General features: G+C 39.1%; 1 protein-coding gene across 3 annotated transcripts in view; it reads left to right on the forward strand.

The window, feature by feature from the left end:
* Nucleotides 1-23,135, forward strand: part of rev3l (REV3 like, DNA directed polymerase zeta catalytic subunit) — a 115,228-nt gene that overhangs the window by 33,605 nt on the left and 58,488 nt on the right. For all 3 annotated transcript variants that reach the window (XM_062043278.1, XM_062043279.1, XM_062043280.1), the window contains exons 4-12: nucleotides 1,344-1,504; nucleotides 4,462-4,594; nucleotides 5,288-5,382; nucleotides 7,950-8,054; nucleotides 8,382-8,466; nucleotides 14,285-14,418; nucleotides 18,656-18,784; nucleotides 22,093-22,330; nucleotides 22,415-22,554. In XM_062043278.1, the coding sequence (XP_061899262.1) occupies nucleotides 1,344-1,504; nucleotides 4,462-4,594; nucleotides 5,288-5,382; nucleotides 7,950-8,054; nucleotides 8,382-8,466; nucleotides 14,285-14,418; nucleotides 18,656-18,784; nucleotides 22,093-22,330; nucleotides 22,415-22,554 (1,220 nt within the window). The remainder of the gene's footprint in view (nucleotides 1-1,343; nucleotides 1,505-4,461; nucleotides 4,595-5,287; nucleotides 5,383-7,949; nucleotides 8,055-8,381; nucleotides 8,467-14,284; nucleotides 14,419-18,655; nucleotides 18,785-22,092; nucleotides 22,331-22,414; nucleotides 22,555-23,135) is intronic.

Consider the following 23,135-nt stretch of genomic DNA (forward strand, 5'->3'; position numbering starts at 1 on the left):
AAACAAACGCCATGGGTAGATCTACACCTGACATCCACTGTAATGATACCAAGTACAGGAGCGTATCTACTCGATACTACTATGATTACATGGATATTTTTTATCGTCGCAAAATCTTTAAAAAAAAAAGGTATATTATGTTTATGAAGTCAGTAAATATGTCCCTGGACACATGAGGACTTTGAATATGACCAATGTGTGATCCTGTAACTACTTGGTATCAGATCCATACCGAAATGTGTGGTATCATCCAAAACTAATGTCAAGTATCAAAGAAGAGAAGAATAAGTGATTATTACGTTTTAACTAGAGATGTCCGATCGGCCGATAAATGCGTTAAAATGTAATATCGGAAATTATCGGTATCGGTTTTTTTATTATCAGTATCGGTTTTTTTTTGTTTTGGTTTTTTTTAAATTAAATCCACATAAAAAACACAAGATACACTTACAATTAGTGCACCAACCCAAAAAACCTCCCTCCCCCATTTACACTCATTCACACAAAAGGGTTGTTTCTTTCTGTTATCAATATTCTGCTTCCTACATTATATATCAATATATATCAATACAGTCTGCAAGGGATACAGTCCGTAAGCACACATGATTGTGCGTGCTGCTGCTCCACTAATAGTACTAACCTTTAACACTTCATTTTACTCATTTTCATTCATTACTAGTTTCTATGTAACTGTTTTTATATTGTTTTACTTTCTTTTTTATTCAAGAAAATGTTTTTAATTTATTTATCTTATTTTATTTTATTCATTTTTTTTAAAAAGGACCTTATCTTCACCATACCTGGTTGTCCAAATTAGGCATAATAATGTGTTAATTCCACGACTGTATATATCGGTTGATATCGGTATCTGTAATTAAAGAGTTGGACAATATCGGCATATCGGCAAAAAGCCATTATCGGACATCCCTAATTTGAACAGAAGTGTAGATAGAACATGTTAAAAGAGAAAATAAGCAGATATTAGCAGTAAATGAACAAGTACATGAATAATCCATTTTTTACAGTTTGTCCCTCATAATGTGTACAAAATAATAGGTGTATAAATGACACAATATGTTACTAATTAGGAGTCTTTGTTTGTTTACTTACTACTAAAAGACAAGTTGTCTATTTTATTGAAGGACTAAATGACAATAATAAACATATGTTTCATGTACACTAAGATGTCTTAACTTTTTAATTAAAAAAAAAGTCCTGACTTAAAGGTGTGGACAATGCTGAAGAAACAAGTCCATGTCAGAAAAGCAACACATTTAGCTGAATTGCAGCAATTTAGTGGTCGAGTGGTCAAGCAGAAGTCACAAAGTGTTTGTTCCCTGCAGGGTGTGTGAGCTGCTGCAGAGCGGGGCGGTGCTGAACAAGATCTACCAGCCTCACGAGGGCCACATCCCTTACCTGCTGCAGCTCTTCATGGACTACAACCTGTACGGCATGAACCTGCTCAGCCTGGCCGCGGTCAAGTTCCGCAGGAGCCACAACAAAGGTAAGGGACGCTTTTGTTGGTGTTTACCTGTAGCAGTTTCATGTCTTGGATCTGACATAATGGTGTGAGAGTCCAGTCCATAGTGGATCTAACATAATAGTGTGAGAGTCCAGTCCATAGTGGATCTAACATAATAGTGTGAGAGTCCAGTCCATAGTGGATCTAACATAATAGTGTGAGAGTCCAGTCCAGTACTATAGACTATACTTATTTATTAAATAAACGGAATTTTGGGTATGTAGACCCAGAAGCTGCAATGCCAAACTAAGTTTCATGCAAGTATAAACTAAAGAGGTATTAGAATTCAACATAAGTTCCATTAAACATGTCCACATGATGTTCTCTGTTTAACAGTTATCAGGTTTTCCTTTCTATTTTGAACCTCACAATTGAATATGACAAATTGCATATTATATTATGTGTGTAACTTTACTGCACAAGCTGTGTTTGATACACACGCACTCTGAGAGTAGTTGAACATGGTCTGATTAAAGACCTGTTTGATGTGATCTTAGTCCCAAGTGGTTCCTGCCAAGCGATGGCAGGAAATTTCTCCCTCCACTTTGAAGTCCCATTAAAAAAAAATAATTCACACTTGACTTTCCACTAACAAAAGCAGGATTTTAATTCCCCCCAACTCTTTGAAGTAGTCAGGGAAGTGTTCCTGGACTCTTTGAGAAGCAGAATAGTCCAACAATAGGCAGGCGGGTTTACTTCCTCTCCGACTCTGACAGCATCTGGGATGAAGTGAAAGGACGACGAGAGAGAATGCTTTCGCAACATGTGCACTTTATGAACGTGGCCCTCAGTGAAAACCACTTTGACATCCCTGAGATAGTGGAACCCGCTTAGGTTAGTGCCGTTTATGTCAACCAACTCATCAAGTCCCAGTCCACCATGTTCTTCTTCTTCTTACTAAAATGTCTGTTTAAGCCAGCTGACATACATGATAGAATGTCACAAAAAACATTCATGAAGTTTGCTTCTTTTATGAATTTATTATGTGTCTACTGAAAATGTGAGCAAATCTGACATCACATGGACAAAGATAAGACCTTCTGGAGGAAAGTTCTGTGGTCAGATGAAACAAAAATGGAGCTGTTTGGCCACAATACCCAGCAACATGTTTGGTGGAGAAAAGGTGAGGCCTTTAATCCCAGGAACACCATACATACCGTCAAGCATGGTGGTGGTAGTATTATGCTCTGGGCCTGTTTTGCTGCCAATGGAACTGCTGCTTTAAATGGGACAATGAAAAAGGAGGATTAGCTCCAAATTCAAGTCTTTTAACATTTTCCAAAAAAAAAAAATTCAGCTTTTCCCAAAATTCACACAATTTCATGAAATGTCCCATTGAAATCAATGGGACATTTTTCAAAGTTCCACAATTTTTCATCCAATTCAAACCGTTCCAACTGCAAAATATTCAACATTTTCAAAATGGTGTGCTCTCCTTCAACGATTTAAAAAAAATTCCCGGATTTCCAAGAATTCCCAGTTTTCAGGGACATTTTTCCCCATTCAAAATGAATGGGACATTTTTCCAAGTTGCACAATTTCCACATTTTTCAACCCATTCCAACCATTCCACCTTCAACACATTCCACTCATCCTGGACATTCAAACCATCATTTTTACAAGCTAAAAAAAAATTCCAGGATTTTCCAGAATTCCATTTTTTGCAAAGCCCTATTTCCAACAGGACAATGACCCCAAAACACACCTCAAAAGTGGTAAAGGAATGGCTAAATCAGGCTACAATGAAGGTTTTAGAATGGCCTTCCCAAAGTCCTGCCTTAAAGATGTAGACAATGCTGAAGAAACAAGTCCATGTCAGAAACTGCAGCAATTTTGTGGTCAAAAATTCAAGCAGAAGCTTGTGGATGGCTACCAAAAGCGCCTTATTGCAGTGAAACTTGCCAAGGGACATGTAAGCAAATATTAACATTGCTGTATGTATACTTTTGATTAGTCACATTTTCAGTAGACCCATAATAAATTCATAAAAGAAGCAAACTTCATGAATGTTTTTTGTGACCAACAACTACTACGACTAACTACACAGACTTTGCTCCGGAGATTTCCCCTCGGAGTAAACGGGGCCAAGCGCTTGCTTTAACGTCACTTTTCCTCGCTTCCAGCGTGCGTTTAAGAGCGCACTGCTGTGTTTAAATGGAGACAGGTGTGGACACTGCTGTGTTTAGATGGAGACAGGTGTGGACAATGCTGTGTTTAGATGGAGACAGGTGTGGACACTGCTGTGTTTAGATGGAGACAGGTGTGAACACTGCTGTGTTTAGATGGAGACAGGTGTGAACACTGCTGTGTTTAGATGGAGACAGGTGTGGACACTGCTGTGTTTAGATGGAGACAGGTGTGAACACTGCTGTGTTTAGATGGAGACAGGTGTGGACACTGCTGTGTTTAGATGGAGACAGGTGTGGACACTGCTGTGTTTAGATGGAGACAGGTGTGGACACTGCTGTGTTTAGATGGAGACAGGTGTGGACACTGCTGTGTTTAGATGGAGACAGGTGTGGACACTGCTGTGTTTAGATGGAGACAGGTGTGGACACTGCTGTGTTTAGATGGAGACAGGTGTGGACACTGCTGTGTTTAGATGGAGACAGGTGTGGACAGTATTGTCCCACACTAAAAGTATAGCACATTTGCTCACATTTTCAGTAGAGCCATAATAAATTCATAAAAGAAGCAAACTTAATGAATGTTTTTTGTGACCAACAAGTATGTGCTCCAATCACTCTATCACAAAAAAATAAGAGTTGTAGAAATGATTGTAAAGTCAAGACAGCCATGACATGATGTTCTTTACAAGTGTACGTACACTTTTGACCACCACTGTATAGATGAAGAATATTCATAGCTTTTTGTCAGAAAAAGTGCTGACAACCTCTTTTTCGACTGCTATCAGACTTGCATGCAATGTGTCGTTTTAGATGAGGTGCCAGCAGCCCCAGACAGGCAGACTCCAACCAGTCCTTTCATGGCCAACAGTCCCTCTACGTCCAAACTAAACCACAGCACCCTTGGGAGTACCTTTGTTCGCTGGGAGGAGAACGCCATCCCTTGGTGAGTCATCTCCATCACTATGTTTTGGAACTATAACCCATGTGCATGACATTTCAATCGTCTATTACAGGGTTTTTTTCTATCTTTTTACACCCTGCCTGAAAAGATGCAAGACAAGTTGAAAAATGGCAATAATTTACATTTAGCACTGTTTGATCTTAAGACTAGAGCTTTAAAATGCAAAAAATGAGAAATGGCAGTAGGACGAAGCACAATTGATTGCCAACAACCATGTAACACACTGGTAGAAATGCCTTTTTTGCAATGTGTTGCTGCCATTAAATTCTAAGTTCATGATTATTTGCAAAAACTAACAAAGTTTGTCAGTGTGAACATGAAATACTTGTCTTTGCAGTCTATTCAATTGAATATAAGTTCAAAAGGATTTGTTGTATTTCTCTTTCTTATTTACCATTTACACAACGTGACAACTTCACTGCGTTTGGCTTTTGTAAACAAGATGTTTAGTTTGTCCAATCAAGAAGAAGGTATTGATCTGTTCTATATGAAATGTAACCTTATAAAAACTTGACCTTATTTCTTATGTAATGTTATGGAAAACTACATTTTCTCATACTTTAAACTTCTAATAGTCTTCAACTTGAGAACACTTGCTCTTTGACTTTTTCTCTGTTGTTTTTTGAGAGTTCTATCGACGTATTTGCTACTCATATCTGGTGTGTTTGTCCACAGCTCCCTGGTCCTGGAGGAGGTGGAGAGGCAGAGCACCTGTGAGCTGGAGGTGGATGCGGTTGCCGTGGACGTCCTCAACCGTCTGGAGATTGAGAGTAAGAATGTCTCAATGACTCTTCATCACTGAAAAGTCCATCTTTCCTAAAATGCAAGCACCACACACATTTTCCAGGAATATTTATTCAATTTAGGAACAGACACAGGCATCCTTGCCAGGGTGAGGGATGGCAATTAATGAGCTCTTTCCTGTTCCAATTCCACTTTGGACTCTGCTTAATGATTCACTTCTCTTATTGATTCTGATTTGTAAACAAATAAAGAGAACAAAAAGGTGAATTAGCATCAATTTTGTTTAGTTTGGTGGTGACATGACCTTACAAAGCCCACAGGGAGGTCTGGAGAGGCACATAAGTAGCAATAGAAAATAACTGGAAGTTGTTTTTTGAACTGGAAAAATTCCCGGTTTTCTCGAAATTCCAGGAATTCCGTAATACTATTTCTCAATTCAACATGTTACTACTTTATTTCTCCACCCATTTGAAAATTCCAACACCAACCATTTCAACTCATTCAGACCATTCAAGTTTTTTCCATTTTCCCAAAAATTCCCGCATTTACCGAAATTCCCAATTTTTTGATAAATTCACATTGAAATGAATGGAACATTCTTCAAAGTTCCACAACTCCCACATTTTTCATCTGATTCAAACCGTTCCATCTCCAAAATATTCAGCTTGTTCAAGGTTGTGTGCTCTCCTTCAACAATTTTTAAATATTCCCGGATTTCCAAGAATTCCCAGTTTTCAGGGACATTTTTCCCATTCAAAATGAATTGGCCATTTTTCAAACTTCCACTATTTCCACATTTTTCAACCGATTCAAACCATTCCACCTTCAACACATTCCACCATCATGGAAATTCAAACTACCCTTTTTCCAAGTTCAAAACAAATTCCAAAATTTTCCAGAATTCCTGGTTTTCCAGAGCCCTATTTCCACCCTTTTTTCTGTCGACTACTCCTTCCACAATTTTCAACGCATTTCAACCTTTTCACCGTCCAAACATTCCTCTTAATCAGGACAAACACAAAGTTGTTCTTTGAACTGGAAAAATTCCCGGTTTTCCTGAAATTCCAGGAATTCCGTAATACTATTTCTCAATTCAACATGTTACTACTTCAACATTTCTCCACCGATTTCAAAAATTCCAACACCAACCATTTCAACTCATCCAGACCATTTAAGTTTTTTACCATTTTCCCAATTTTTGAGGAAATTCCCATTGATAAGAATGGAACATTCTTCAAAGTTCCACAACTCCCACATTTTTCATCTGATTCAAACTGTTCCATCTCCAAAATATTCAGCTTGTTCAAGGTTGTGTGCTCTCCTTTAACAATTTTTAAATATTCCCGGATTTCCAAGAATTCCCAGTTTTCAGGGACATTTTTCCCATTCAAAATGAATTGGCCATTTTTCAAACTTCCACTATTTCCACATTTTTCAGCCGATTCAAACCATTCCACCTTCAACACATTCCACCATCCTGGAAATTCAAACTACCCTTTTTCCAAGTTAAAAAAAATTCCAAGAGTTTCCAGAATTCCTGGTTTTCCAAAGCCCTATTTCCACCCTTTTTTCTGGCGACTACTCCTTCCACAATTTTCAACGCATTTCAACCATTTCACCGTCCAAACATTCTTCTTAATCAGGACAAAAAACGAAGTTGTTTTTTGAACTGGAAAAATTCCCGGTTTTCCCGAAATTCCAGGAATTCCGTAATACCATTTCTCAATTCAACATGTTACTACTTCAACATTTCTCCACCAATTTGAAAAATTCCAACACCAACCATTTCAACTCATCCAGACCATTTAAGTTTTTTACCATTTTCCCAATTTTTGAGGAAATTTCCATTGCTAAAAATGGGACATTCTTCAAAGTTCCACAACTCCCACATTTTTCATCTGATTCCAACCGTTCCATCTCCAAAATATTCAGCTTTTTCAAGGTTGTGTGCTCTCTTTCAACAATTTTTTTAAATTCCTGGATTTCCAAGAATTCCCAGTTTTCAGGGACATTTTCCCTATTCAAAATGAGTTGGCCATTTTTCAAACTTCCACAATTTCCACATTTTTCAACCGATTCAAACCATTCCACCTTCAACACATTCCACTCATCCTGGAAATTCAAACTACCCTTTTTCCAAGTTCAAAACAAATTCCAAGATTTTCCAGAATTCCTGGTTTTCCAGAACCCTATTTCCACCCTTTTTTCTGTCGACTACTCCTTCCACAATTTTCAACGCATTTCAACCATTTCACCGTCCAAACATTCCTCTTAATCAGGACAAAAAACAAAGTTGTTTTTTGAACTGGAAAAATTCCCGGTTTTCCCGAAATTCCGTACTACCCTTTCTCAAAACAACGTGTTACTACTTCCACATTTCTCCACCGATTTGAAAAATTCCAACACCAACCATTTCAACTCACTCAGACCATTCAAGTTGTTTACCATTTTCCAAACAATTCCTGTATTTCCCGATATTTTGTGGGAGGAAGCCAGACATGTCAACCATCTCGGCGTGAGAAAAGTGTTTTCTGCATGCTGACATTCCCTCATGCATGCTCGTGTCGTGGTACTGACAATGTCTTCTGTCCAGATCAGATTGGAAGGAACCCCGGTCTACAAGCTATTTGGGAGGATGAGAAGCAGCGGAGGAGAGAAAAGAACAAGGACTCACAGATAGAAACCCCAGAGTCACAAGGTCAGCAATCAAATGTCCTTATTTACCTTTGTGTTGTTGCTTATTGTATCCAAGCCGGGAGAAACCCTACAAAGGTCACAATGTACAAAGCTTTTTTGAAACATGTTGCAGGCATCAAATTCCAAATGAGCTAATATCTGCACAAAATAATAATAAACTTTTTATTGACCATTTACACAACGTGACAACTTCACTGGTTCTGCACATTATTCATGCATTACTCATTTGATTGGGGTGTAGTTATCTACAACCATGCATTTCTATTGTATTATTATATGAGCTGCGTTGAAACAGTCACGATAAATGAGATTTTCTTGTGTTGTCCAGATCGAGAGTTCATCTCTTCAACTGAAAGTGAGCAACTCTTCATGAACAAACTGAAGGAGATTCTGCGGGACAATGAGTTTGATGTGTAAGTGACATCTTCTACGTCTTATTTTGTCCGCCTTTCTGTCCAATCCCACATGAAAGTGATGGGTTGGACTCTTATTTTGTTGGCGCAGGCAGGATGGAGCCGTACGTTTTATTGTGAAGGCAGCAAATGTGCAGTCGGTCTTTAGAGTTTTGACGGCAGGTACAGCGCGAGAGTTGAAATAAAAAGGGTTTCTGGCCTTCCCTTTTCAAGGTAAAAGCTGATTTTCAAGGTAAAAGCTGATTTTCAAGGTAAAAGCTAATTTTCAATATTAAAGCTAATTTTCAAGGTAAAAGATCATTTTCAAGGTAAAAGATCATTTTCAAGGTAAAAGCTGATTTTCAAGGCAAAAGCTAATTTTCAATGTTAAAGCTAATTTTCAAGGTATTGGCTGATTTTCAAGGCAAAAACTGTTTTTCAAGGCAAAAGCGGATTTTCAAGGTAAAAGCTAATTTTCAAGGTATTGGCTGATTTTCAAGGTAAAAGCTAATTTTCAAGGTATTGGCTGATTTTCAATGTAAAAGCTGATTTTCAAGGTATTTGCTGATTTTCAAGGTAAAAGCTGATTTTCAAGGTAAAAGCTGATTTTCAAGGTAAAAGCGGATTTTCAAGGTAAAAGCTAATTTTCAAGGTATTGGCTGATTTTCAAGGTAAAAGCTAATTTTCAAGGTATTGGCTGATTTTCAAGGTAAAAGCTGATTTTCAAGGTAAAAGCTGATTTTCAAGGTAAAAGCGGATTTTCAAGGTAAAAGCTAATTTTCAAGGTATTGGCTGATTTTCAAGGTAAAAGCTAATTTTCAAGGTATTGGCTGATTTTCAATGTAAAAGCTGATTTTCAAGGTATTGGCTGATTTTCAAGGTAAAAGCTGATTTTCAAGGTAAAGCTGATTTTCAAGGTAAAAGCTGATTTTCAAGGTATTGGCTGATTTTCAAGGTAAAAGCTGATTTTCAAGGTAAAAGCTGATTTTCAAGGTAAAAGCTGATTTTCAAGGTAAAAGCTGATTTTCAAGGCAAAAGCTGATTTTCAAGGTAAAAGCTGATTTTCAAGGTTTTGGCTGATTTTCAAGGTAAAAGCTGATTTTCAAGGTAAAAGCTGATTTTCAAGGCAAAAGCTGGTGAAGCACGTAAAGGCCACCCCTGGTGAACAGGATATTTTCTTCAGTCCTGTCATTCCAACACTGGCTGATCCCGCTCACTTTTGAATACCATTCCTCTCCATGTTCCGCAGCGTAATGAGGCCACGGAGAAGAGGCTTGTCTGGATAGCGGAAGGTGTTAATCACTCTCCTGATGTCTGGCAGCCTTCCTCTCTACACGTCTTAATAGTCGTTAAGCAAACTAATTAAGCGGCTGTCAGACATTCTCTGGAGGTTTCTCCTGCCTCCAGAACTGCACACTGACCAGGAGGCTGCAGTAAACTATCACTTATGACCTTGAAGTGCCATCCCACTCCTAACCCATAGGGGTCAATATGACCTTTTGCAGCTAATACAGCTTCAACTCTTCTGGGAAGGCTGTCCACAAGGTTGCAGAGTGTCTTTATAGCAATTGTCCACCATTCTTCCAAAAGTGCATTGGTGAGGTCACACACTGAAGTCTCTCAGTCTCCGTTCTAATTCATCCCAAAGGTGTTCTATTGGAGTTCAGGTCAGGACTCTGCGCAGGCCAGTCAAGTTCATCCACACCAGACTCTGTCAGCCATGTCTTTATGGACCTTGCTTTATCAGTCATGTTGGAAGAGGAAGGGGCCCCGCTCCAAACTGTTCCCACCAGGTTGGGAGCATGGAATTGTCCAAACATGTTTTTTTTGGTATCCTGGAGCCTTCAAAGTTAATTTCACTGGAACTAAGGGTCCAAAAGCCCATCTCCTGGAAAAACAACCCCACATCATAATTCCTCCTCCACCAAATTTCACACTCAGCGCAATGCGGCCCGAAATGTAGCGTTCTCCCGGCAACCTCCAAACCCAGACTGGCCCATCAGATGGAAAAGTGTGACTCATCAGTCCAGAGAAGGCGTCTCCACTGCTCTAGAGTCCAGTGGTGATGTCCTTTACATTTGACTTGGTGATGTATGGCTTAGATGCAGCCGCACGGCCATGGAAAGCCATTCCACGAAGCTCTCTGCGTTCTGTACGTGGGCTAAGTGGAAGGTGACGTGAAGTTTGGAGCTCTGTAGCAAGTGACTGTGCAGAAAGTCTGAGTTGCTGTTGTGTCGCGGGACACATTCCGGGCGTTGTTGTTGCACTAGTGAGCCACGGATGAGGAGACGCTGCTCCGTTATTGATCAAAGTAAAGTGGGAATGTCATTAAAACAGTTAGCGCCATCTTTGGACACTTCTTCCACGCCCGTCCTTGCACGCTACACCGCTACAACAAGGAGAAGACGCTGTCCAAGTGGAGGCACGTAAATAAGACCCGCCCACAAAGGAGACTGTCAGAAAGTGAGTTGAAGATGACGAGTAAAACATCATCTATGCAACATTTTGAGCAAAGAAGCAGCATTACATGTTATGTAGACCACAAGGAAGTCTTTTACGTTTAGAAAATAATCATAATAATATGACTCCTTTAATGCGCCTTATAATCCGGTGCGCCTTATATATGAAAAAAGATTGAAAATAGACCCGCTCATCGGCAATTCGCCTTATAATCCGGTGCGCCCTATGGTCCGGAAAATACGGTATACTTTATTATGAATGTGCCTGTTACTGCAATACATATATACTTCCGTCCATTTTCTACCGCTTGTCCCTTGAGTACCCGGAGAGAACCCACGCAGTCACGGGGAGAACATGCAAACTCCACACAGAAAGATCCCGAGCCCGGGATTGAACCCAGGACCTTGGTATTGTGAGGCACATGCACTAACCCCTGTTCCACCGTGCTGCCCATACATATATATACCGTATTTCCTTGAATAGCCGCAGGGGCGCTAATTAATTTAAAACCTCCTGTCACTCCGGCGTTTACCGGAAGCCTGCGGGATGGCCGTGCATGCGCTAATTATTTTAAAACCTCTTCTCACTCCGGCGTTTACCAAAAGGAATGCGGTAAATTTAGGCGTGCGCTTTGAGTGTGATGTAAGCATACCATCATGAAAAGCACATTTAATAAAAAAAACGTTATTATGGTCTTACCTGTACTTATAAATGGAGTCCATTCGCAGCTCCTTCTGACCAAAAGCATCGATAACTTGTTTATAGAAGTCTTCCTTATCTTTCTTCGGTTTTAAAAGTCTCTCTGTCTCGATGGAGATATTCCTTTAATTATTACCTCCTGCTTCCATTGAAAGTCCAGTTTAGAAAACTGTTTTATTTTAGATACCGGTATGTAATCTTCCATGTTGAAAAAAAAAATCTCTTGCTGCGTGTTGTCACTTCTTCTGCAGTACCGGAAGTCGCAAGAAGGATCACTGGCGCCCTCTACCACCAGGAGGCGGGAGTCATTTAATGACTCATACCGTATTTGACACACGCAGCTACGGTATATTAATAAAACATAGCTGCTTACTGTTCTCTTTAGCATACCGTACCGGTCTTCAATAGCTTGGACCTTAAATCCTACTGAATAGCTCTTTATCTTTTTCCCTTTGTGCGATTGCAAACTACTGAAAGCAGCTTCCTCCATTTTGAAAATGAGGACAGGTAAAGCGTCACTCGTGACGTAACGAATTTGGCCCGGCGGAAGTTCTAGACATACCGGTATGCTAAATATTTTGCGAAACGAGTTCGACCTGGCGAAAATTATAGACATGCGGTAATAAAATTAATATTTTGGCGAAACGAATTTGATCCGGCGTCAGTAATGAACCGGCGATAAGGCTAAGCATGCGTTAATTATTTTGAGAAACGAGTTTGACCCGGCACTAATTCTAGACGTGCGAATACTATATTCCCTGCGCCAATTCAAGGAAATACGGTACATAGAGTTGATATAAAACGTCGATTGAAGTGTTTTTTTTTAAACACTTTCTAGGCAGAATAGAAGAACTTGCTGACTTGCTGGCATGTATTTACTAGTTACAATGCCATCCATCCATCCATTTTTATACCGCTTGTCCCTTTTGGGGTTGTGGATGGTGCTGCAGCTGCATTCGGGCGGAAGGCGGGGTACACCCTGGACAAGTCGCCACCTCATCACAGATAGACAGACAACATTCACACACTAGGGACCGTTTATTAGAAAGCATTAAGAAAAAGAAAAACATACGTTCTTGTCTTGCATAAAGGCCGTGAATGATAGGCACTATTTAAATTTTTTTTTTAAAAAGGTGCACTTCCCCTTTAAGCGACTTGAGGGTTTGTTTTTAATTCACTGCAAATGATTTTCCACTCGGATGCAGCCTGGTTTGCATTTCAATATTTTTGATAGTCACTTGGCGGGGAGTTGCTAGGCAGGCTGGATGAAGTTGACTGCCTGGTACTTTTCCATTCATATTCCCTCTCGAACACAAAGCCACATACCACCTAACAAATAAGATGCACACACACACACACCACTACACGTACACACACACCACTGCACACACGGTAAACACAGCACTTCTCCGATTGAGACCTTCAGCTAAATATGCTAATAAAGCATAACTGCAAGAGTCCTCTTTCATGTACGCTTATGTCCACATCTCATCAAGTCCTCTTCTACTTCTTTCTCTTACTACAACACCCAAAAGCGGTGAAGTTGTCACGTTGGGTAAATGCTGAATAAAAAGAGAATACAACAAATCCTTTTCAACTTATATTCAATTGAATAGACTGCAAAGACAAGATATTTAACATTCAAACTGGTCAAATGTGTTATTTTTTGCAAATATTAGCTCATTTGGAATTTGATGCCTGCATTAGTTTCAAAAAAGCTGGCACAAGTGGCAAAAAAGAGTGAGAACGTTGAGGAATGCTCGTCAAAGACTTATTTGGGAACATCCCACAGGTGAACGGGCTAATTGGGAACAGGTGGGTGCCATGATTGGGTATAAAAGCAGCTTCCAGTCGTTCACAAACAAGGACGGGGGCGAGGGTCACCACTTTGTCAACAAATGCCCGAGCAAATTGTTGAAGGACAACATTTCTCAACAAGGAATTGAGGGATTTCACCATCTACGCTCCGTAATATCATCAAAAGGTTCAGAGAATCTGTAGAAATCACTGCACGTAAGCAGCAATCAAAAAGCCACATCGGTGTGTAAAGGATATCACCACATGGGCTCAGGAACACTTCAGAAACCCACTGTCAGTAACTACAGTTGGTCGCTACATCTGTAAGTGCAAGTTAAAACTCTACTATGCAAAGCCACAGCCATTTATCAACAACACCCAGAAACAGAAAAGTGTTCTGTGGTCTGACGAGTCCACATTTCAAAGTGTTTTTTGAAACTGTGGACCAAAGTGGAAAAGAACCATCCGGACTGTTCTAGGGTGAAAGTGTAAAAGGCAGCATGTGTGATGGTATGGGGGTGTATTAGTGGCCAAGACATGGGTAACTTACACATCTGTGAAGGCACCATTAATGCTGAAAGGTACATACAGCTTTTGGAGCAACATACGTTGTTATCATGGACGCCCCTGCTTATTTCAGCAAGCCAGGTGTTCCATCAGTCATAGTAAAAGAGTGCGGGTACTAGACTGGCCTGCCTGTAGTCCAGACATTGAAAATGTGTGAAGGCTAAAACATCAGAAGGGAGACTGAAAAACGGAATCATAGGACAAATGTAGCGTATGGACTCTGAAGTACTTCTGCACATCCCTGCCTTGAATTGAGACCTTTATGAATATGCACTGAATTAATAATACACTCTCAATGTTTTCCAATCCTATTTAGGACGCAGACCTCCACTCTCGGGTATGAAAAGGACTTGAGTGAATTCACCCTCCATTCTTCTCTCCATGGGACCCCTGAGGAGATGCAGTGTACGCCTGCTTCAGCTGTGGACCTACACGAGGACTCTGAGCCAGGTCGGTATTCTGATCTTTCAATTACCTTTGTCTGCTGTTGTGAGGATTATTAATAAGTAGATGATGCCAATGCTGAAGATGAAGGGAAATGCTGACAGAATGTAGTATGAATGTAAGAATAGTTTCAATGTAGAAGGGTTTGAATTTCCAGGAAAACCGGAATTTGGTTTGGAACTCGGGAAAGTGTTTTTTAATTTCAATGGGAATTTCCCAAAAAATTGGGAATTTCGGAAAATGCGGGAATTTTTGGGGAAATGGTAAACAACTTGAATGGTCAGAATGAGTTGAAATGGTTGGTGTTGGAATTTTCAAATCCGTCGAGAAATGTTGAAGTAGTAACATTTTTAATTGAGAAATGGTATTACGGAATTCCTGGAATTTCGGGAAAACCGGTAATTTTTACCAGTTCAAAAAAACAACTTTGTTTTTTGTCCTGATTAAGAGGAATGTTTGGACGGTGAAATGGTTGAAATGCGTTGGAAATTGTGGAAAGAGTAGTCGACAGAAAAAAGGGTGGAAATAGGGCTCTGGAAAACCAGGAATTCTGGAAAATCTTGGAATTTGTTTTGAACTTGGAAAAAGGGTAGTTTGAATTTCCAGGATGAGTAGAATGTGTTGAAGGTGGAATGGTTTGAATCGGTTGAAAAATGTGGAAATAGTGGAAGTCTGAAAAATGGCCAATTCATTTTGAATGGGAAAAATGTCCCTGAAAACTGGAAATTCTTGGAAATCCGGGAATATTTAAAAATTGTTGAAGGAGAGCACACAACCTTGAACAAGCTGAATATTTTGGAGATGGAACAGTTTGAATCAGATGACAAATGGGAATTTCCCAAAAAATTGGGAATTTCGGAAAATGCGGGAATTTTTGGGAAAATGGTAAACAACTTGAATGGTCAGAATGAGTTGAAATGGTTGGTGTTGGAATTTTAAATCGGTCGAGAAATGTTGAAGTGGTAACATGTTGAATTGAGAAATGGTATTACGGAATTCCTGGAATTTCGGGAAAACCGGGAATTTTTCCAGTTCAAAAAACAACTTCGTTTTTTTGTCCTGATTAAGAGGAATGTTTTGATGGTGGAACGGTTGAAATGTGTTGGAAAATGTGGAAGGAGTAGTCGCCAGAAAAAAGGGTGGAAATAGGGCTTTGGAAAACCAGGAATTCTGGAAAATCTTGGAATTTTTTTGAACTTGGAAAAAGGGTAGTTTGAATTTCCAGGATGGTGGAATGTGTTGAAGGTGGAATGGTTTGAATCGGTGGAAAAATGTGGAAATAGTGGAAGTTTGAAAAATGGCCAATTCATTTTGAATGGGGAAAATGTCCCTGAAAACTGGGAATTCTTGGAAATCCGGGAATTTTAAAAAATTGTTGAAGGTGAGCACACAAATTTGAACAGGCTGAATATTTTGGATATGGAACGGTTTGAATCAGATGAAAAATGTGGGAGTTGTGGAACTTTGAAGAATGTCCAATTCATTTCAATGGGAATTTCCCAAAAAATAGGGAATTTCTTGAAATGAGGGAATTTTTTGGAAAATGGTAAAAACCTTGAATGGTCAGAATGAGTTGAAATGGTTGGTGTTGGAATTTTTTTAATGGGTGGAGAAATGTTGAAGTAGTAACATGTTGAATTGAGAAATGGTATTACGGAATTCCTGGAATTACGCGAAAACCAGGAATTTTTACAGTTCAAAAAACAACTTTGTTTTTTTGTCCTGATTAAGAAGAATGTTTGGACGGTGAAATGGTTGAAATGCGTTGAAAATTGTGGAAGAAGCAGTCGACAGGAAAAAAAGGTGGAAATAGGGCTTTGGAAAACCAGGAATTCTGGAAAATCCTGGAATTTTTGGGAAATTGGAAAAAGGGTAGTTTGAATTTCCAGGATGGTGGAATGTGTTGAAGGTGGAATGGTTTGAATCGGTTGAAAAATGTGGAAATAGTGGAAGTTTGAAAAATGGCCAATTCATTTTGAATGGGAAAAATGTCCCTGAAAACTGGGAATTCTTGGAAATCCGGGAATATTTAAAATTTGTTGAAGGAGAGCACACAACCTTGAACAAGCTGAATATTTTGGAGATGGAACGGTTGGAATCAGATGAAAAATGTGGGAGTTGTGGAACTTTGAAGAAGGTTCCATTAATTTCAATGGGAATTTCCCAAAAAATTGGGAATTTCGGAAAATGCGGGAATTTTTGGGAAAATGGTAAACAACTTGAATGGTCTGAATGAGTTGAAATGGTTTGGTGTTGGAATTTTCAAATCCGTCGAGAAATGTTGAAGTAGTAACATTTTTAATTGAAAAATGGTATTACGGAATTCCTGGAATTTCGGGAAAACCGGTAATTTTACCAGTTAAAAAAAACAACTTTGTTTTTTTGTCCTGATTAAGAGGAATGTTTGGACAGTGAAATGGTTGAAATGCGTTGAAAATTGTGGAAGGAGTAGTCGCCAGAAAAAAGGGTGGAAATAGGGCTCTGGAAAACCAGGAATTCTGGAAAATCTTGGAATTTGTTTTGAACTTGGAAAAAGGGTAGTTTGAATGTCCAGGATGAGTGGAATGTGTTGATGTTGGAATGCTTTGAAATAGGTTGAAAAATGTGGGAATTGTGCATCTTGCAAAAGTTTCCCATTCTTTGCAATGGGAACTTCCTGGAAATTGGGGAATTTTGGGAAAAGTGGAATTTTATTGAAAATGATTAAGAGCATGAATGTTCTGAATGAGCTGAATTGGTTGATGTTGGAATTGTTTAAATCGGTCAAGAAATGTTGACGTAGTAACAGTTTTTAAATGAGAAATGGTATTACGGGATTTCGGGAAAACTGGGAATTTTTCAAGTTCTTAAACCAACTTGTTTTTTGGTCCTGACTAAGAGGAATGTTTTGATGGTGGAACGCTTGAAATGGGTTGAAAAATGTGAAAGGAGTCATCGCATTAAAAAAGGTAGGAAAAAAACACAAATTCCTGGAAATTTGTTGAACGTGGAAAAAATGTTTTTGAATTTCCAGAATTAATTGAATGTGTTAAAAGTATAATGGTTTGAATCAGTTGAAGAATGTGGGAATTGTTGAAGTATGAAAAATGGATAATTCATTTTAAATGGGAAATTCTAGGAAATCCTGGATTTTTTTTCAATAATTGTTGAAGGTGAGCACACAATTCCCAAACAGGCTGAATATTTTGAAGTCAGAACGGTTTGAATCGGATAAAAAATGTGGGAGTTGTGGAACTTTGAAAAATGTCCCATTCATTTCAATGGGAATTTCATGGAAATTTGGGAATTCTGGGAAAATGCTAAGAAATGTGAATGTTCTGAACGAGTTAGTGTTGGAATTTTTCAAATCGCACGGGAAATGCTGAAGTGGTAACATTTTGAATTGAGAAATTAAAAATGCATTATGGAAATTTCGGGAAAACCGGGAATTTTTCCAGTTCAATAAACAACTTTAATAATAATAATAATATATTTTATTTGTAAAAGCACTTTACATTGAGCAAACAACCTCAAAGTGCTACAGTGCATTAAAATAAATAAAAATAAAACCAGAACAGCCTAATTTTTTTTTAAAAGAAGGGTTTTTAAGCCTTTTTAAAAAGCATTCACAGTCTGGGGTGCCCTCAGGTGGTCAGGGAGAGCGTTCCACAGACTGGGAGCGGCGGAGCAGAAAGCCACCGGGCATAGTTGGGAGCTTTGTCCTCGGTGGTTGGAGGAGGTTAGCCTGGTGTGGTGTGGAGGATTTGGGGGTGAGCAGTTCTTTGAGGTAGAGGGGGGGGGCATTTGGTGGGTTAGTAGGGAGACTTTGTGTATTCAATCCTGAGTGGAACAGGAAGCCAGTGAAGGGATTTGAGAACCAGTGTGGTGTGGTCGTACTTCCGCACTCACACCAGGACTTTGTTTTTTCGTCCTGGTTAAGATTAAGAGGAATGTTTTGACGGTGGAACGGTTGAAGTGGGTTTGAAAAATGTGGGAGGAGTAGTCGCCGGGAAAAAAGGGTTTGAAAAACGTGAATTTTGACGATTCCTGCAAAAAACAAAAACATATTTTAGCCGCACCATTTCATAAGCTGAAGGTTTAAAGCGTGGGTAAAACAGGGTAGTATTGTATGTGTCATCCTATTCAAAGCTACCATTATATGCTCAGTGTTTGTGGCCCATAAAAGGGGTGATGGTAATAAAAGTAAGAGTCATTATTCTGCAAGTTTGAATCCCTAACATGACTATTTGGTTCTTGTCTCTAGAACGTGTGGAAAGTAGGGCTGACGTCCCAGAAGAGGCTGTTGTTGACGAGGAAGCCATTTTGAGTCTCCTGGAGAACAGTCAGAACTTTCTACAGCATTCTCAGACATCCAACCACTCATCCCTCTTAGGTACAACATTCTCCATTTTATTGACGAGGTTCATTACCAGGGATAATAATAATAATAATAATAATAATAATAATGCTACAGTGGTGGTCAAAAGTGTACGTACACGTGTAAAGAACATCCTGTCATGGCTGTCTTGACTTTACAATCATTTCTACAACTCTTATTTCTTTCACGAAAAACATTCATGAAGTTTGCTTCTTTTATGAACCTTCATTCTAGCCTGATTTAGCCATTCCTTTACCACTTTTGACGTCATTGTCCTGTTGGAACACCCAACAAGACCCAACCTCCGGGCTGAGGATTTGAGCTTGTCCTGAACAATTTGGAGCTAATCCTCCTTTTTCAAAACAGGCCCAGAGCATAATACGACCACCACCATGCTTGACGGTAGGAATGGTGTTCCTGGGATTGAAGGCCTCACCTTTTCTCCTCCAAACATATTGCCGGGTATTGTGGCCAAACAGCTCACTTTTTGTTGCATCTGACACCGCGGCTAACATCCACCCGCAGTGTTTTAGCTACTTCTAAATCACTAATCCCGGCCTCCGTGGCGACAAATAAAGTGAGTTTCTTACAAGTAGCGTCATCACTGGAGGACGAGGGATAGCTAAACATGCTTCACTACACACCGTAGGAGGATACAATAGCTCACCGCCGTCACAATGTAAACAAACGCCATGGGCGGATCTACACCTGACATCCACTGTAATGATACCAAGTACAAGAGTGTATCTAGTCGATACTACTATGATTACATCAAAAATTTTTATCATCACAAAATCTTTTTTCCTTTTTTAAAAATGTATATTATGTAGGGATGTCCGATAATATCGGCAGATAAATGTGTTAAAATGTAATATCGGAAATTATCGGTATCTGTTTTTTTATTATCTGTATCGTTTTTTTAATTTTTTTTTTTAATTTTTTTTTTTATTAAATCCACATAAAAAACACAAGATACACTTACAATTAGTGCACCAACCCAAAAAACCTCCCTCCCCCCGTTTCTTTCTGTTATTAATATTCTGCTTCCTACATTATATATCAATATATATCAATACAGTCTGCAAGGGATACAGTCCGTAAGCACACATGATTGTGCGTGCTGCTGCTCCACTAATAGTACTAACCTTTAACACTTCATTTTACTCATTTTCATTCATTACTAGTTTCTATGTAACTGTTTTTATATTGTTTTACTTTCTTTTTTATTCAAGAAAATGTTTTTAATTTATTTATCTTATTTTATTACTTTTTTTTTTAAAAAGTACCTTATCTTCACCATACCTGGTTGTCCAAATTAGACATAATAATGTGTTAATTCCACGACTGCATATATCGGTTGATATCGGTATCGGTTGATATCGGTATCGGTAACAAGAGTGTATCTAGTCGATACTACTATGATTACATCAATATTTTTTATCATCACAAAATCTATTTTCCTTTTTTAAAAATGTATATTATGTAGGGATGTCCGATAATATCGGCAGGCCGATATTACCGGCAGATAAATGTGTTAAAATGTAATATCGGAAATTATCGGTATCGTTTTTTTTATTATCTGTATCGTTTTTTAAATTATTTTTAATTTAAATTTTTTTTATTAAATCAACATAAAAAACACAAGATACACTTACAATTAGTGCACCAACCCAAAAAACCTCCCTCCCCCCATTCTGTTATCAATATTCTGGTTCCTACATTATATATCAATATATATCAATTCAGTCTGCAAGGGATACAGTCCGTAAGCACACATGATTGTGCGTGCTGCTGCTCCACTAATAGTACTAACCTTTAACACTTCATTTTACTCATTTTCATTCATTACTAGTTTCTATGTAACTGTTTTTATATTGTTGTACTTTCTTTTTTATTCAAGAAAATGTTTTTAATTTAGTTTTTTTTTTTTTTTTAAAGTACCTTATCTTCACCATACATGGTTGTCCAAATTAGGAATAATAATGTGTTAATTCCACGACTGCATATATTGATATCGGTATCGGTAATTAAAGAGTTGGACAATATCGGCATATCGGCAAAAAGCCATTATCGGACATCCCTCATATTATGTTTATAAAGTCAGTAAATATGTCCCTGGATACATGAGGACTTTGAATATGACCAATGTATGATCCTGTAACTACTTGGTATCACATCCATACCCAAATGTGTGGTATCATCCAAAACTAATGTCAAGTATCAAAGAAGAGAAGAATAAGTGATTATTACATTTGAACAGAAGTGTAGATAGAACATGTTCAAAGAGAAAATAAGCAGATATTAACAGTAAATGAACATGTAGATCAGGGGTCGGCAACCCAAAATGTTGAAAGAGCCATATTGGACCAAAAATACAAAAACAAATCTGTCTGGAGCCGCAAAAAATTAAAAGCCATGTCACATACAGATAGTGTACGCGTCATGAGATATACATTGAATTAAGAGGACTTAAAGGAAACTAAATGACCTCAAATATAGCTACAAATGAGGCATAATGATGCAATATGTACATATAGCTAGCCTAAATAGCATGTTAGCATCGGTTAGCTTGCAGTCATGCAGTGACCAAATATGTCTGATTAGCACTCCACACAAGTCAATAACATCAACAAAACTCACCTTTCATGCACAACCTTAAAAGTTTGGTGGACAAAATGAGACAGAAAAAGAAGTGGCATAAAACACGTCCTAGAAAGTCGGAGAAAGTTATACATGGAAACAAATTACGGTGAGTTTAAGGACCGCCAAAATTAGTAGGACAAAACGGCTCTCGCCAAATACTCGAATCAGTGAAGCATGTTTAATATAAACAGTGTGATTTATAACAATTAGGGAGGTTTGTGTCATGTTTGTCCTCCTACAGAAACCATACTAAAACAAAAAATATTTTTTTTTCCCCTCATCTTTTTCCATTTTTCATACATTTTTGAAAAAGCTCCAGAGAGCCAATAGGGCGGCGCTAAAGAGCCGCATGCGGCTCTAGAGCCGCGGGTTGCCGACCCCTGATGTAGATGAATAATCAATTTTTTTACAGTTTGTCCTTTACAAAATAATAGGTGTATAAATGACACAATATGTTACTGCATAATTAGGAGTCTTTGTTTGTTTACTTACTACTAAAAGACAAGTTGTCTATTTTATTGAAGGACTAAATGACAATAATAAACATATGTTTCATGTACACTAACATTTGTTGTTACAATAAAGACATTTTTTGTGCTCCCCTTTATTTAGAAAAGTATCAAAATACATTTTTGTAGCAAAATACTGTCATATTGTGTGTTTGTATGTGATCCATGCAGACAACAGCCAAGACCGAGCCATGGTAGATCTGCTGGCAGGTCTAGCAGACGATGAGTTCTGCAGGACTCCGGTTCTGCACAGCTCCCAGTCCTTGTCCTTTCCCGGTGCTAAGAGCGAGCACTACAACAGCGATGAAGAGGAGGCGCGGCCGGCGCTGGACGAGGAAGAGGCAGACCTCAGCATCACCATGTCCCAGCGGTGGGACCAGGAGTCACCTGCCAGCTCCTTCCTGCCCAGGTGAGTTTGATTCTTTTGCCATCCACCTTCACTGCCACGGCAGGTACGAGACCAACATCGGCCATGTTCATCTGGTGTGTACAGGCCCGGTTCCAAGGAGGCTGAGGACAGTCTGAGTGATGAGCAACAGGACTTCTCTGATGAAGACATGGAGTGCGGTGCAAGTCATTCTTTATTCAACCTCTCCATCCCCCAGCTGGACGGGGCGGCGGACGAAAGCAGCGGTGAGTCTTGCCTTGGCTCTCGTTTATGTAGGGTTGCAAAATTCCGGGGAATATTCAAAAATGGAAGCTTTCAATGGGGATAAACATTGAATGCAACATGCTAGATCTTACAGCATGATTATTAGCTGAAACTAGGGATGATGTTCGAAGCGGTTCTCCCGGTTGTTCCATAAGAAAAGAACCGATTCCATGGACTCGAATCCCTTTTTTGAGAACCGGTTCCCGTTATCGAGGCCACTATAGTAAAGAAGAAGAGTTGGTTCTTTATTCGAATCCCTGGGAACGAATCCCGTCCCACAAGAAATGCCCTGTGTGACATCACAGGAAATGACATAGCTCAGTCTAATGACTGAGCTACGTCATTTCCTGTGATGTCACACAAGCAGCAAAAATAATGGACCGGAAAAAAACCCGCCTCAAGGCATGGCTATTCACCTATAGTGATCACAGAGATACCGTATTTCCTTGAATTGCCGCCGGGTATATAGTATGCGCCTGCCTAGAATTACTGCCGGGTCAAACTCGGCATATCCTTCAGGAATTGCCTCATCTAGTTTATTATGGTCTTAAAAAAAGTCCTA

The sequence above is a fragment of the Entelurus aequoreus genome, linkage group LG03 (genome assembly GCF_033978785.1).
Source record: "Entelurus aequoreus isolate RoL-2023_Sb linkage group LG03, RoL_Eaeq_v1.1, whole genome shotgun sequence".
Lineage (NCBI taxonomy): Eukaryota > Metazoa > Chordata > Actinopteri > Syngnathiformes > Syngnathidae > Entelurus > Entelurus aequoreus.